Here is a 17,573-nt window from a genome sequence, read left to right on the forward strand (position 1 = left end):
CCTGAAAAAATGGTAAAATGTGGGTCCATCTACTCAAGGAGAAGGGAGTCTATTAATTGTCACTTACTGGTGGACTGTGTTCGAGGTCAGCAAGTAAATGAAAATTACTCTTGCAAAATCCTGGGGTCATCAGCAGAGAATCCATTTTTCTTTTTCTTCTTTAAGATAGTTTCAGAGGAAGTTATGTCTTTACACTCAGCATGAGAGCCCGAGTGCCTAAGAGGAGGACCAGGAGCTGATACTACAGAAGGACTGCCCCGTCTCACACTTCACACTGGTACATATACTCAATACATAGAATGATGGATAAATTCCACATATTAAAATTAGTACATCTCTAAGCATAAATAGTATGAGTTAAAGATACATATAGCATAATTTCACTATCAGTACCTATTCCTAAAATTTGTATCTTGATATGATTTTCTGGATGTTCCCAAGTTCCCCATAAACAAGGGCTTTGACTGTGGGCTACATACCCCCACCAAATACTAAGGCATCTTGGTATTTAACAACTACAGTCAATTCTCATCATTAGAGGTAATGATTGCTATTGACTGAATGTTTATGTCTTCCTGGTCTCCAAATTCATAGGTTGAAATCTAATCACCAATGTGATATGTTTGGAGGTAGGGCTTGGGATAGTGAGTAGGTCATGAGGGTGGAGTTCTGAAGAAGGGGATTTGTGCCCTTGTAAGAGAAAGATGGGAGAGCTCCCTCCCCACACTGCCATGTGAAGACCCAGTGATTTACCCGTCTACGAAACAGAAACAGTCTCTCACCAGATAGTGAATCTACCTGGACCTTGATCTTGGCCTTCCTAGTTTCCAGAACTTTGGGAAATAATGTTTGTTGTGTAAGCCACCCAGTCTATGGTGTTTTGTTACAGCAGTCCAAATGCACCAAGATAGGTATGTTCTATAAAGAGGCTCTGAACCCTGAGTTAGTAAATATCAAACGATGCTCCTCGAGGAAAATACGGAGTTGGGTTTCTAAGAGTGCCCTGTCACATTTTCATTAACCAATCAACATGTAACCTTGCTTTATGTTTAAAGACACCTTAATATATAATGTTGATTCATTAACATCAAACTCACAGCCAACAGCATTGTGACTCACATATGAAGGAAACTCATCTCCATGAGACACCTCACAGCCTTTTCATGCTTAGGAACACCAGACAACTTCAGTAATACCCTTCGGGGCCATTTTAAAACAGCAAAATTCACACATAAAACCCACAGAAATGTGAAAAGCGTGGGACTAAGGACCATGAAAAGGATGCTTATTTACCACATGAGCTGAAACAAGACAGCAGGTCGTTGTTTTGTTCAACCTTAACTCAAATTAGCCACTCTGCACGTGTCCACTAATGACCATGACAGTGCCACAAATGTTGATCTTGAGCTTACAGTAAATTCTTATGAGTAGCAAAGTCACAAACAGGGACATAAATAACAAGTACCTACTATATAGAATCATGTAAATCAAGTCCCTCATGGCTTATTATATCCCCTCTCCTCCCACCTCCATGTCAGCGACATATTGGAAACCCTACACAACACATGCCCCGTACCTGTATTCTGAGCAACAAATGCCGGTTGGCGTGCTCCAATTTCTTCTGTCGATTTTCAAGTTCTTTTGCGCGTTGCTGTTCTCGTTGCAACTTTCGGATATAGTCCACAGATGCTTTTAAGATGGTTCCCTTGTTCCAACGCATGTCTCTGTAACAAAGAGTAAGAAAACAACCTTTTTCGGGATTTGAGGCACAATGAAAATTCATTATCCAGAGCATTTGATTTCTAAAGACAAGGTAACAATGACAAGTTGATGACAGCTATCATTCACTGAATGCCTGCCATGTGGACACTGTTCACCCACCTCTTACATATCCTACTTAACCCAGGCAAGTGCCTTGAAAGGGAAGGCTGTTGTGCACATGCTGAAACAGACACTACTCAGTATGCCCTTGGTTACAGAGCTACTATCAGGTGGAGTCGGGACTTAAATTTAGTTCTGTTGATTACAAAAAAACAATATTCTTAAAAACTATATTAAAGAGTCATAGGTTTCTAGGACTATCAAAGTTAGCTCATTCAGACAAGCAGAATAATCTATAATTAACAAAAAATATCCCTGAGATCCTACTACTTGACCATGTGTAGCATAAAAGCGATATCCTTGGATTTTCTCATGAACATTCATGGCCAAGTTCTCTAACCTCTCTCTGTGTCCCTGTTTCTTCATCTATAAAATGGTGATAGTACACACGTATGAAGAACAGGCTCGCAGGCTTGCAGGTATGTTACAGAAATCCAAGAAACCCTCTCAGATATGAATGTGCTATGAAAAGTTTAGAATGCAATTCAAGTAACAGAGCAGGCACTGTGTCAAAGGCCCAAAAGAATAACTACAATGGCTATCTTTAAACAGCATTTACTATGTTTCAGGTATGTTTTAAGGTATTTTATAGCCCATTTAATCATAACAACCTCACTAGCTAGGCACTAATATATTGTCCCCATTTTGTAAAGTGGGAAACAAAGACACAGAGAGCTGGAGTAATTTGCCCAAGGCCACACAACTAGTAAGCGGCAGAGCCAGGAAGCCTAGATAGAGGATCTGGCCCCAGACTCCATGCACTGAACCCTTATATCATTCTTATGTGACTGAGTGCTCAAAACAACCAGACTGAGTAAAAATATTCTGAACTCCTACCCTCTTTTTTTAATAGATGAGGAAAATCAAGTGTCTTTCCCAACATCACACATCTAGTAAGGGACTGGAATTTGAACCCAGGCAGCCTAAGTTTAGTGCCTGTCAGTTTTTAATCACTGTGGCTGTAATATACTCATGTATGAGGAAATTAAGAACACCATTAAAATGTAGGTAGAAGTGAGCTAAAAAATTTAGAGCACTGCAGAAAAATAATTAAGAATGAAATTAGAATTACATTAAGTAGTATTTCCGTGGCACCTTAATCTGAGCTCTTTCATAGACAATGTTCATGATGACAGCAACAAGGACAGTGAAAAAAAAAAAAAAACAGAAACAACTTAATGTATGAAAACTCTTCTACCCTACAACCTATAGTTGCTGAAGGTTGATCGGAAGTATCAGCCGGGATGTGTGAATGGAGTCATTAAAACAAGTCAACAAGTAATTGATCCTCCTATGGATTAGATGAAGAACAAAACAGAAATTCTCCCATGAGAGGCAGACTTACAGACCCCAGAGAATCCCCTGGGGTTGGTCCCTGGGGTCTGAGCACCAAAGATGGCTATCCAGGGAGGTGTCCTGAGATAGAGGGAGCACAGAGGGGACTTGTTTAATGTTCGAGGCTGAGATCAAAGTAACAGACTCTTTAGCAGCCAGAAAGAAATGTAACCATAATGAAAGATGCCTTAACTAGGCCAGTAAGTTGAAAAACCCTTACTGAAATATATAGGCAGCTACTTAGTTTTTAAGAAGTGACTGTTCCAACCAACTATCTTAGGTTTTGCTTCCTTGTGAGACTCATTCAATCAATTATGCTTTTAGGCTTAAAGAAAAGGTATTCAAACTTTTTTCTTTTCCTTTTAATTAGAGAGCAACCCTTTTTTCACACAGAAGTATAAAAAAGATCCCCAAGATATAAATCAACAAAAGCAGATCTGCTGTAGGGGAGGAGGGAGTTATAGGGCTAAGACCCTGGGCAGCTGGACTATGTCCTTATAGCAGCCCCAGAGCCTGTTCCAGAAATCTAGTATGGAAAAACCCCTAGTAGAGATTATAGTCCGTTTATCTTAAAACAATGCCTACAATTAAAGATCATTATCAGTTCAGATTATAAACATGTAAGTATTCTAATACAATAGAGAAAGAAGATATGCAAATACAGGCTTTCACTGCAGCCCCATAATTTCATAATACGTTGCTAAAGAGATTCACATGCTACAGTTTAAAAGAATATGCTAAAAAGTGAAAGCTGATAAAGAACAGGAAAATGGGAATTCAATTTCAACTATCATGCAAGACTGACTATAGGAAATGAAGGTCACAGCCCCTTAGTAGGATAAATTTGTGCTGCAGAACTGAGAATCTGAATGTTTTGAGTTTCAAAATGGCTTTCCTTGAAACCTGGGAAAGCAAAATGTTGATGATGGAAATTGTGCTTGAACATCCATCAAAACCACCTTACAATGGGCAATGATTTTATTTTATTTTGTCACAAATTCCCTGACAATAATGTGAATAGCAAATTTAATAAGCCTTGCATGAATAATGCTTGATTTCATCTTTACATTTTATTAGGTAGCTAAAAGGTCATATTCAAAGGCTAATTTCATCGGATGCCTGTGGGAGCCATTAAAATGTACACATTCTCTAGCCCCTTACTTCAAATGGGCCACTTTCTAATGGATAAAAATTGTGTATTTGTTGTCCTACTTGCTGACGTTGCTGGTAGGAAAATTATCTTTACTACTGTTATCTCCGTCTGAAAGGGAACAGGAGGGGAGCAGAGACTGGAAGCTGTAACCCAAATTAGCTGACATGTACTTAAAAGAGGATTAAAAATTACTTTTTTCTACATTGGTAAAACATACAGAAGGCATGCAAGTTTTCAAAAAAAAAAAAAAACCGTCTTTGACCTTTTGTCTGTTGAATATTGTTAAACTTGAAGTCTCGAATACCAGCTCTCAGGGCCCATAAGATATCGTATGAGTGTATATAGCAAATAGTCAACAAATCTAAAGAGCTACTGAAATCTCTGTCCTGCATGAACTGTTCAGAGAATTCTAGCAGCTTGGGGATCATTTGCCAAGGAGTCTCAGATTTCAGAAAGCCACGTCTTCATATCCAAGGGGAACAGCTCATGCTCAGTAACCCTTGAATACATACAATTCAGCTGATTGCTCTCAAAAGTTTAGTTGATGAATCCAACCAAAAGAAAGATATAAGAAGTATACCAGAAATGGAATCAAAGGGAGAGGGGGTGCTTCTTGACTCTAGTTTCTGTAACTGTGCACTTTTCGCAACAATATGAATAAGCATTAAGGTACCAAAAAATATACGATGCAGATTAACATGGAATTGTACTCACGGATCATTTGACTTGGGAATCAAAGTACCTAGTTCTTTAATGCGGTCATTTATGTTAAATCGTCGTCTTCGTTCAACTTCAAGAAAAGAGCATAGGAAGGGACTATTAGTAACAGCACCACATACGCATTTAGTGTATCTTGTTAAAGCCATGTGTGCATTACCTTTGCTGGCTCAAGGCAATGCAACCCGAATCTGTATTTCCCCTGTGTTACCATGTTTTCAGTACTAAGGTTAAAGCACTTCAAGAAAATGAGCCACCTTTGTACAGAACTTTATCACTTACAGAGTCCCAAGATTGTGATTCTTCATTTGATCCTATAACATCACCGAAATTAGACTTGGTATCTTCAATTATAAATGTCAAAACTACTTTGGGGATATTAGAGGCTTGACAAGGACACCCAGCAGTAAGTGGGAACAGAAAGAAGTCAACCCTGAGTATTTCAGAATAGGGGGTAGCAAACTTTTACAGGGCTGGATGATGAGTTACTTTTGGCTTTGAAGTCTAATGGCAAAATTGAGGATCGTATGTAGGTACCTACATAATGAGAAAGAAAATAACTTTCCATAGCTTTTTTTAATTGACAGAATTCAAAATATGGTAATATTAACTGGATAAAAGTTTTCTGGAATGCAAGTCTATCAACAAGAAGCAGTGGAAGCCAGAATTTGGATTTTATATAATTTTCACATATCATAGAATTTTTTTAAAAAAATTTTTAACCATTTAAAATTGTGAAAAGCATTCTTAGCCTACAAGCCATACAAAACTCCCTGCTCTAGGCCCAACGTTGCCCAATAGAAATACAACGCAAGTGACTCTGTAATTTTAAATTTTCTAGTACTCAACATTGAAAAAGTGAAAAGAAAAAGGTAAAAGTAATTTGAATATTTTTGTAAACCCAATATATCCAAAATATCAATTCAACCTGCAATCTATGTAAATATTAATAAATTAAATATTTAACATTCTTTTCTTTGTCCTAGAGTTTTGAATCCAGTGTACAATTTATACTTCTAGCACATCACAATTTGAACTAGCCACATTTCAAGAGGCAGTTGGGTTGAGGGGCTACAGTACTGGGTAACACAAGCCTAGGAGTTAAGTCTAGCTTGCTTAACTATACATGCATCCTAATGGCATCCCTATTTTATCAATTCAGTTACATGTTTAGCTAAATTATCATCTTCTTAGGGAGGATGAAATAGTCAAGCATATGAGTTAACAAATGTTTCTAATTTACCTACTCTGACAAATAAATTCCAAATAACTTAAGGTCTAATAAATTGGATTAAAGACGTTAATATTCACTTTAAACATATTATGACCTGATAAATATTTATATTTGACCTACTAATACTCCATACACTTAGGTAAATAAAGTTATGTACTACTTTCCCAACACATACTGTGTTTTTTTTCTTAGCTGAGTGATCACTTCTATGATTGAATCATATAAGTTATTTAAAATACTTCCTTAATGGGGATTCCTAGATGGCTCAGCAGTTAAGCATCTGCCTTTGGCCCAGGGTGTAGTCCTGGAGTACCAGGATCGAGTCCCACATCAGGTCCCAGCATGGAGCTTGCTTCTCTCCCTGCCTATGTCTCTGCCTCTCTCTGTGTGTGTGTCTCTCATGAATAAATAAATACAATCTTAAAAAAATAAAAATAAAATACTTCCTTAATATTAAGCTTTTATAAAATAGAAATAGTGATACTCAATGGTTCTAAAGAAGGAATTTTGGGACCTCTGATCTTCTAACTAACCTCCTCTAAAACTCTGAAGCATGACATATCTTCTGACTTTTCCAAGCATATAAAATAATCATAAAGATTCAAACAGCACTGAAATTCATAAGATGAAGTAAAAGTACCCTATGATCCAGGTATGACCACTGTTAAGTTTCTTATATATCTTTTGGGACAATTTTTTATTCTCTAAATATGCTGCATACCCAGGGCACAGTTCTTGGGACCCTTCTTATCTACATTCACTTTTGGTGATCTCATTTAGACCCATGGTTTTCAACACCACATATACACTGATGACTACCCTAGTTGTATTTCCAGCTCAGACAGGTCCCTGGAACTCCAAACTCATATGTCTGGCTACTAGAGGTTTCCACAGGGAGGGTTAATGAGCAGCCTCAATACTCTGCACACAAACTCCTGGTCAACCATGCTCAAATAACTCTACCCATAGGCTTTTCCACCTCATTTAATGTAGCTCCATCCTTCCAGTTACTTAGGCCGGAACCTTGGAATCAATTCTGTACCTCTATTCCTCTCATATCCCACATTTGATTCATCATCAAAGTCTGTTGGCTCTACCTTCAAAATATTTCCAGAATCTGTCCACTTCCAATCTCCACTAATAGAAGCCACCTCTTAGAAGTCATCTCTTGCCTGGATGACTGCAGTGCTCCTAACTGCTATCTTTGTATCACCTATGTCTACTACTTCCTACCCTCTTAGGTCTATTTAGACCACAACAGCCAGAGGAATGTGGTTAAAACGTAAGTCAGAGCATCCAAATCCTTGCTGAAAACCCGCAAATTATTTACCCACTCACCTAGACAAAAGACATCTCTGACAAAGATCTGATGGGCTCCCATTCCTCTGATTTCGTGTTCTACTCTCCTCCCTCTCTGACCACATCTTCTGTCATGACTCATTTGTGTCAACCTCCTTTTAGCCCCATGGGCTTCTTGCGATTCCTCAAACACTTTAGGGCTTCATACTGCTGTTCACTCTGCCTGGAACACTCTTCCCCCAGATATCTGAATGGCTCTGCCCTCACTTCCCTCAGGAAGTGACTCAAATTTACTTCTGAGCCTTCCCTGACCACTCTATTTAAAATTGAACCACCACCTCCTTCCACGCCTATTCTGATACTCTATTCCATTGCCTGTACTTTGTCTCATCAAAGAACTTTCTACCATCTGCATATTTCATTTGTTTGTATTTATTTTTTTTAAAAATGTACGTATGTATATTTATTCACTGATGCATTCCAAGTACCTATATGAGTCTGGCACCCAGGAGGCCCTCAGTAACTAAGTATTAAATAAAGAATGATAAAGTAGAATTGTAATAACAATGCTTCTGTGCCTATCTTTCCTCATTTAACAGTAACATCATGCAACATTTAGATAGACTACACTTTATTTAATGCAGTGCCTTCCCTCCACAATTATTTTTTATTATAACTTGCAAAATTTTGCAAAACATACAGAAGTGCATAAAGGAAAAAGTAAAAGCCAACTGCTTACAACATGCAACACCTACTTGCCTCAAGAAATGGGCAATTGATAAAGGTAAACTCCTAAATCTCTCCCAGCACACACACACATCCATCCACACACACACACACACACACACGCACATCTCCATCCAGTGTGATCTTTTTCTAAAATGTACCTATTTTTCTGCCACTTGCTCTTCTGACTCAGTAATATATTGTGGACATCCATGTAAGTCAGGTGAAACAGACCAACTCTATTCTTCTCAAGAGCCACTGAGTATCACATGTAGGAATATAACATAATTTACTTACAAATACTCTACTGATGAATATTTAGACTATTTCCAATTTCTCCCTTGTTGTCAACAGTATAAGGAGTATTTTGGCTGGTGTTCACATGTACGTTTTATTCCTATGTAGTTCTTGTTCTATATTGAAAACACCAATTTACTGTACTTTTTGCTCATCTATTCTATCTGCCTTTGACTCAAATGGAAACCCACAAGAGTGGGAGGCCTATCTGGTTACTTCTGTAGAAAAATGCCTGTATAAAACGGAAGTTCAATAAATAGTTGTGAGTAAATAAATGAACGTATTATTGCGCACGTTTTGGCAACTGTGTTTACAAGGTGAGTTTCTAGGAGAGGAAAAGCTATGCCAATGCACAATCTAAACTTGAGTATTCATTTCTAATGCTTAGATGAGATTTTAATATGTTTTTGTAGCCCTCAGAGTGTAACCTGATCATGTTCATACTTTATGGACCACCCTTAACTTGAGGGTATAGGTGCCTAAGTCAAGGCCTTGTTTTTGACAAGATCCAACTTAGTTTTCCACATTTCAGTTAGGTAAAGTTTTGGATAATGCTTAATTATCTTAATTCTAAGTTATTTGAAAAGAACTATCTTAGAGTACAGTTACTCGGAAGATGAAGGAGACTTGAGAAATATTAGTGTAAATCTTTTGGTGGAAAGGAGCAAAGCTTCTCATACTTGAAATAAGAATGAGAAGGGCAGACTCTATTAAAAGAAAGAACTTGGGCAGCCCTGGTGGCCCAGTGATTTAGCACTGCCTTCAGCCCAGGGCGTGACCCTGGAGACCTGGGATCGAGTCCCGCATCGGGCTCCCTGCATGGAGCCTACTTGTCCCTCTGCCTGTGTCTCTGCCTTTCTCTCTGTGTGTGTCTCTCATGAATAAATAAATAAAATCTTTTTTTTTTTTTTTAAAGAAAGAACTCACCCTCTCTGGGGCCCAGCAATTCCATCTCTCAGTCCCTAACCTGGAGAAACAAACTCCCCTGTCCAACAAAAGGCCTGTGTGCAAATGTTCACTATGGCACTATTTGTAACAGGAAAAAACTGGAAGCAACATAAATATTTAGTAGTAAGAGGATTACTGAATTTCACACAGCCACGCTGTGGAATAGTATGCAACAGTGTTTTTTAAAAGGAGACAGATCTAGACTAGTAACAGCAAAAGTTCTTTGGGACAGGCTGCTGAGTAAGAAAGCAAATGGCAACAAATATGGATAACATAATACTGCTTGTGTTAAAACAGATGCACAAAAAGCCCATTATATTGAGTGTGCACATGCGTGTGTGTATGTGTGTGCGTGTGTATTCTTAAATACATGGGCAGAGGCTGGGAAGACCAATAGCAAACTGAAAACAACGACGACAATGATGATGATGACTCCTAGGGATCAGAGGAGAACTCTAGCTTTATTCTATCATTTTAAATTTTGGTCTCATTCTATCATTTCTTTATGAGGACAAAGTATTTAATTGTAACTTACATTCTTAAAACTCAATGTAGGAAGAAGAGGACAGGAGGCCGTAAAAGGAAAAATTCACACACATGCGCCAATGACTTCTTACCACCAAACCCAATCTTTTTTATTTTTTTAAACTATACAGCCTCTTTTACTTTTGTTTATGAAACAAAAATCTTAAGTTCTCATAGGAAAAAGCTTAAAGATTTGATTAAGAGTAAATTAAACACATACAAAATAATTTTAAATGTTGGAAGGTTTTTTATTTTAAGTCACAGTTTAAGTTGGAAATTTGGGAAGCTATCTCACCCAGACTCCCCTCCAACTGTTTCATTTTTTTTCCTTTCAAATCTCACTGGAGAAGATGATCCCATAATCCCCTTTTGTTAATAAGTTCCAGTGTGAGCAACACTTATAATTGGGTAGTTGGGGATCAAGTCTCCCTCTCACCAAACACACACACACACACACACACACACACACACACACGCCAAAACCATTACTATAAACAAGTAAATACTCTTCAGAACACTGAAAAAATTTCAATCTGATCAGGGATAAAATACGGGAAAAACCTCAGTTTCTCTGAAAAACATTTTTTCCTCCACAGAATGCACCTTTAACAGCAATGTATATCATTTCCTCCCAAGAGATTTTAAACAATTTTGATACAAGGGGGAACATTCACTCCAATATCAACATCATGAACATAAAACCAACTTACTCAAGTTGTGATTGTCCTTTTTTTGCCTCTCTTTAGCCAATGCTCTCGCTTCAGATTCTGTGGGAAAAATACACGCTGTGCACGTGAATGAAGTAATTAGAAACGGAACTGTTTAAGGCACACAATGACGTACACTATAAAACATCTCATTTTCTAGATATATATGGAACCATATCTGACCAAACTCTCATAATATTAAAAAAAAAGTTTTTTTTTTAAATTCTGTTTCTTCAAAAGCTTGTATTTTTTCAAAAGCAATATATATCTAATAAATGCAAAGATTTGACTGCCACAGAATGGTAAAAGACCAGTAATAAAGGTGTCTCACTCACTATGAACATACAAGAAGAAAACTAGAAAACTGTGGAAATTTGCTGTTGTTAATCTATGATCAGGAGTTGATTTTTCTTTTTTTCCTTTTTAAAAATTTGTTTTAGAGAAAGAGTATGAGTGGGAGGGTCAGTGGGAAAGAAAGCATCTCAAGCAGACTCCACACTGGGTGCAGGGCCTAATGCAGGGCTTGATTCCACAACCCTACAATCATGACCTGAGCTGAAACCAGGAGTTGGACGCTTAACTGACTGAGCCACCAGGATGCCATGGGAGTCAATTTTTCCTTTCCTGCAACAGAACTTTTCAGTATTTCTTCAATGCCTTTATAACACATGAACATGAAAACCAGTGAGAAAAGCTATCACGTTGGATCTTCTAACTGGTGGAAATGGATTTTTTTTTTTTTTTTGGAACTTGGAGTGAGGTTCCAACAGAACTTGCTAGAATTAAATAATGCCTGTGAGGATCAACTATTTACTAGTCTAAGTTTTGAAAAACAAAAATAGGAATAGTGTACAAAGGCGTTTAGTGACAACTTCATTTGAAAAGATGTATTTGCATGGAACTCTTGTGAGATCTCTGTGAGGAGGGACGACTTTGTAACTTACAGACGGCAAAACAAAACAAGAGGCAGTTGTTTGATTAATCCTGGCATTCTGGGACCTCCTGTTACTTTCTTTATACAAGTGATATCTGAAACATTATACTATGACAAATCAGAATTTTACCCAAAATTCGAAATCTTTATAACTCATAGCCACTGAAGCTTATATACATATGTACATTTATTATATGTGTATTATATATACATATATACACATAAATAATTCAGAAGCTGAATTATTTCAGTTGGGAAGATCAATCCATTTTCTTTTTTTTTTTTCCTTTTGATCAATCCATTTTCTTTTTTTTTTTTTCACTTGAGCATTATGGGCACCCTCCCCTCTAGTATCTTAATTTTGTTTCGTTTTGTTTTGTTTTTTCAATTTGCTAGCCCACAACCATGGTTTTTTACCCATCAACCTCAACCCACCAAGTGTAGGCCAGCTTTGGTCAAGGCAATCCAGTGAACTTCACTGCCATTTTGTAGTTTCACCCATATCCTCCCCAAGGCAGTAGACTCTTGGCCTTGGGGAGGAGGGCTCTTCCTCAAGCTTAGATAAACCCTCTGCAGCCTCAGGGTATTCTTCAGTATTCATCCTCTCTGAGTAGCTATGTGCCTGCTCATGGTTAACAATTCTTTATCTTTAACTTCCCCTGTTCAAATCATGGTGCCCTCTGCTTCCTGACTAGACCCTAACCTAAGAGGGGAAATCACTTAATAAAGATCATTTCTTTTCCCTTAGGTCAGATCGGAGTCCTAAACTTATTCTCTTTGGCTACATCATGCTGTCTCTCAAGCTAGCAGTGTTCAGAACCCCAATTCCTGTCCATTTTCTCCTTTTCTTGGCATTTTACCCTTCTCCTGTCTCAAGTGGTCATTTTCTAAGATACAAAGTGATTCTAGAAGTGTATAGTTCATTATATCTGCTTCTTTTTTAAAAAAATAAATTTATACCCTCTTACTCATTTCTCTCATTCTCACCCCCTGCCTCTGTTGTTTTGTTTTTGAAGAAATAATCATATACATAATTCAAAAGTCTACTTTGGGGGGTGCCTGGGTGGCTCCATTGATTAAGTATCTGACTCCTGGTTTTGGCTCAGGTCATGATCTTGGGGTTATCAGATCTAGCCCTGCATCAGGCTCTGTGCTCAGCTCAGACTCTGCTTGAGATTCTCTCCCTCCCCCTTTCCCTCCCTCTCTGCTCCCTCTCCACTTGTGCTCTCTCTAAAATAAATAACTTCTTTTTAATTCTAAAAAAAAAAAGGGTCTGTTTTGCATTTAAGTCATAAGAATTTTGTTCATACCACACTAACCATATTTTATCATTATTGAGTACAGACCTCATATAGTATTATTTTGTAAGACTTCGTGATATTTTTCTTTCCAGGTAAAGTACCTACTTTTGTTGACTTTCAACGGGTTTTACATATCAATTAATTTATTACCTCTTTTAACCTAAATCAGTGTTTTTTTTAAATGGTCTTTCTCTTGCCATTATCTTCTGAAGTATTTTTTTTAAAAGACACACTTGAACAAACAGGAATTTTTTGCCCCAAATATATATCTCATATTCTTAGACTGTTCATTCACCTAATCCTACAAGATGCAAGGACCAGACATTAAAAAGGGGGATGAGGTGAGGGCCATAAACTCAGTGTGGTAGAATGTCAGTTCTAATGTAGTTTTGTCATGTTTTAATGGCCAAATGCCTTCCCTAAAGCATTAAACAAAATGGCAAAATAGGTAATTTCTCGGTGCCTCAGAAACAAACAATATCCATCGCTCCATTTTATAATCTTATTTTTTTTTACTCTGTGTAATAAAGCTTTTGCACATGATGTAGCAAAAATAACAGGAGGCATCCGAAGATGGAAGAGACTCATTCCTACTCTATCTTGACAACTGCAGGCTTAAATGCAGGTCAAAGAAAATTTCAGACCAGGGTTCTCAAACTGGAATGCCTCTAGGGGCTTGGCAAGCAACACAAACACCAGACTGTGTAGAGACATTTTTTAGGTAAAAGTGTTGCCTGCTGCCCCACCTCAAAGGGGACAGCAGCCAAAGATGCCACGATGGGTGTCATGGAATAATAATGGTGCTTTGGAGTGACAGCAGATCCAACTCCCAGTACCTCAAGAAAAACTGGAAACCAGGATTTCCAAGTATAAATCCTTCATCTTAAAATATTGCTCGATACTTTCACCACAGCACCGACCTAAAAAAAGTATGCCTACAAATTGGGAATAGTCTAGAGGTCACAACTTTGATAACCTCACATGTCAGAAAATAAACAGAAAATCCCCAGGAAGAAGCACACTTGCCAGTATTTACCTGTGAGCTCCCTTTTTATGTTGGGAAGGTTGGCTGGACAGGAGTTGCTGATGGTGAGGCCTGGGGGAGGCAGGCCTTGGTTGCCATAAAGATCAATCAGATTTCCAGAGACAGGTAACTAGAGAGAGAAGCAATAACAGAAATGAACTACTGAGCAATTCCTAGGTTATTCAGCTAGCACCCAGATCTATTCCAGACTTTATCTAAAAGAAATGGTTTGATGTTAAAAATCATATTTTAAAACAGAAAAGCAAGACATGTTTACCTTTCCACTCACTTAGATAAATGGTGACCTTGACTTGTTCCCTTTGAGAGAAAAAAGGATGCAGAATCCAAGACCCATAAGATGGTTCTACAAGCAGCTAATAGTTATATTTTGAGCATATAGACAACAAATAATATGGCAAACTCATTATGGAGCACATCCAGCAGCATATAGCAGATGTTTAGTAAATGCTGACTATTACAGTCTAATAGGGTTCTATGTGGCATGGCTTTTTCCACCAAATTAGGTTTCTCGTCAAAGTCACTTTTTTCCTTCTCTCTCTTTCCCTCTCCCTTTTTATCTCTTTTTATAGGGAAAAGGAATGAAAAGTGTTTTCTACTAGAAAAGAAATGGTTTTCCTTATTGCTAAAGAAAAGCTCTTTTCCTTGAAACTGAAATCTCTCACAGAACCACAAGAGGGAGCCCACTGACTTTAATAAAACAACAAAAATTTACACTAAAAAAAAAAAAAAAAAAAAAAAAAAGGTAAAGAAATATTTAGCCCTCTTGAGCTAGCTTAAGAGTGTTTTTCTCCAGGTCTGAATTGAATATTTTGAAGTAGTGAACTTCTTTCTGTCTCCAATGCTGACTTCCGTTTGTTGTATATGCATTTCCCTGTACCTAGTTCACTAATGGAGTTTAATGTACCCATTTTTGTGAACATGAGAAGTCCCAGACATTTCTTCTGCCCACCCTCTGAATATTAATTATGCAGGCACAGTTAAGTGACCGCACTACTGCCAGTGCAGAAGCTCCCCGTTCCCAGCTTAATTCAAACAACTGCTCTAAGTATTATTACCAAGTAAGACTTAGAGCATTCAGCCCATCCCATCCTTGATTATACACTCTAAGTTTTACTTTACATCTGAGAAAACTCAATCTAGACAGCACTTTCAAGTTGTTTAGTGACCAAGAGGTATTGAGTAGAGATTATACTACATCTCACCTTTCATTTTCTCCAATGGCCACTACCATACAAATAAAAATATCCCGCAAGATAATGAATGTGTTTCCCTTCATTGATAGCCTTTGACCACCTATTCCTTTTTTAAAAATATTCATTCACTCATTCATTTATTTATTTATTATGTATTTATTCATGATAGAGAGAGAGAGACAGAGACAGAGACAGAGAGGCAGAGACACAGGCAGAGGGAGAAGCAGGCTCCATGCCGGGAGCCCGACGTGGGACTCGATCCTGGGGCTCCAGGATTGTGCCCTGGGTCAAAGGCAGGCGCCAAACCGCTGAGCCACCCAGGGATCCCCTGACCACCTATTCCTAGTGTGGTTTCTAAATAAGTACTTTATGAACTAAACCCCAAGCTAAAGAGGTAGGGGAGGCCTGTACTTTTTGACTTTCTGACAGGTAAACAAGACACTTGCTCTAATATGACTGAGGCTGAGAGCAGGAAGGACAGGCAGATCGACAGAGCATGTCTCTCTCTTATCCATTCAATCTTTTGCTTCTTTTTGAAGGCAGGATTTATATTATGTATATAAAATGTAATACACATTTCCCACCACACAGATTCACATATAAACAATGCATTGTGACAATTTAAAATGCCCTTGAACCACAATTCAAGGTCCTCTAGCTAAAAACTTGATAAAAAGTGACGTTGATGATTAGCTGTCATTTTACTAAGTGGTTTTATTTGAAGTAGGTCACCTTCCTAGGGTCAATCTTGCTCTGTGTGCGATCAGTTCTACTCTTGTCCAACTTAAGACAGCACAGTGAAAGATGTGCAAATGTCTCAATACAACGCTGTAAAGAGTAAAGAGTCAGAGCATCAAAACTTATAAAGCTGCTAGGACATCTCATAACCCCTCTGCATTCCAAAGATTTATTCTATCTTTCTGGAGCTCCAGATTTTCAGAGGAACTGCTCAGTATTGAATGTGGCTTCAAAATTCAATGCAACAAGCTAAAAAACATATTTCTATACCCCTAGAAATACAAATCATATCTATAATATTTTCAAATGCAAGCTGCAAGCAAAACAATGCAACTGTGTTGTGATGATGATTTGTTAGGGAAAATTAATAGACAAGAGATACACAGTAAGCTTTAAAAAAAAAAACCTTTAAGTCATCTATGGATTTACACTGAACAGATAGATATCTAATTATAAGCTTCTCCAGGGCAAGAACATGTTTTCTAGACATATTCTAAAGGGGAACAAGGTGCACATATACTTAACAAATGTAGACGCATATGAAGGATGAAGGGAGGGAGGGAGAAATACAGAGAGGGCAAAAGAAACAAAAACTGAGAATAAGAGACAAAGACACAAGGGAATGGGCAGAAACAAAAAAGAGAGACACATGTACACAGAGGAGAGAGGTGGAAAGACAGATGGAGAGACATTCAGGATGGGGGTGGGGAGGAAAAGTACAAGACTGGGGACACCCAGAGACAAATGGGCTAGGCAGACAAGATTGCTGTGAGTGGCATGGATTGACAACAGTGCCCGCCAAGAAGGGAGATGGATTTTTAAAAAATATTTCACTTATTTATTCATGAGAGACACACACACAGAGAGAGAGGCAGAGACACAGGCAGAGGGAAAAGCAGGCTCCATGCAGGGAGCCTGATATGGGACTCGATCCCGGGACTCCAGGATCACGCCCTGAGCTGAAGGCAGATGCTAAACTGCTGAGCCACCCAGGAATCCCTGGAGGGAGATGAATTAAAATCTTTATAACAGGATGCCTTATCAGACACTCCACTAAGATCAGACATCATTACTTCCAGTCCAAAAAGTGGCTTATAACCCTCCACCTACTTCTCTAAAATATTTCCCGCTTCGGCTGCTTTTCCAATACTTGCTGATTAGCAGCTGGCAGCATACAACCTGCCAGGATATTTTGCTGGGGAACATTATTTTGTGGGCACCTACTCTGGGTCCGGCACAGAACTAGAAAGGCACTTTGTATATGTTGCTTTAATTGATTTTATGAAAGAAAAGCCATAGTTCTAGCTATGTCTGAATAGAGCTTCGTGGCAGGAGGTTCGTATACTATGTTAATAGCAGTATTTGGGAGGCGGTGTCAATCTGCTGATATACCAAGTAGAAACTGCAATTTTCAATTAATTTCCAACTGGATCTAAGCAAATAAAAACCTAGTTGCTCACTAGCCAAGTATGGTTACTCAAACTTAGAAATTAATAGTGCAGGCTGCCTTAGGAGCCAGAGAACTCAGTTAAAACCTGCC

General features: G+C 38.2%; 1 protein-coding gene across 12 annotated transcripts in view; it reads right to left on the reverse strand.

The window, feature by feature from the left end:
- Positions 1 to 17,573, reverse strand: part of MITF (melanocyte inducing transcription factor) — a 217,297-nt gene that overhangs the window by 6,912 nt on the left and 192,812 nt on the right. For 7 of the 12 annotated variants that reach the window (XM_055343181.1, XM_055343180.1, XM_055343192.1 and 4 more), the window contains 4 exons: positions 14,094 to 14,211; positions 10,826 to 10,900; positions 5,084 to 5,159; positions 1,577 to 1,724 (listed from right to left, as the gene is read on the reverse strand). In XM_055343181.1, coding sequence (XP_055199156.1) covers positions 1,577 to 1,724; positions 5,084 to 5,159; positions 10,826 to 10,900; positions 14,094 to 14,211 — 417 coding nt within the window. Of the gene's footprint in view, positions 1 to 114; positions 217 to 1,576; positions 1,725 to 5,083; positions 5,160 to 10,825; positions 10,901 to 14,093; positions 14,212 to 17,573 lie in introns of those variants that run through there. The other 5 variants (XM_055343183.1, XM_055343182.1, XM_055343186.1 and 2 more) reach the window with 2 other exon arrangements.

Source organism: Nyctereutes procyonoides, unplaced genomic scaffold (assembly GCF_905146905.1).
Source record: "Nyctereutes procyonoides isolate TBG_1078 unplaced genomic scaffold, NYPRO_anot_genome, whole genome shotgun sequence".
NCBI lineage: Eukaryota > Metazoa > Chordata > Mammalia > Carnivora > Canidae > Nyctereutes > Nyctereutes procyonoides.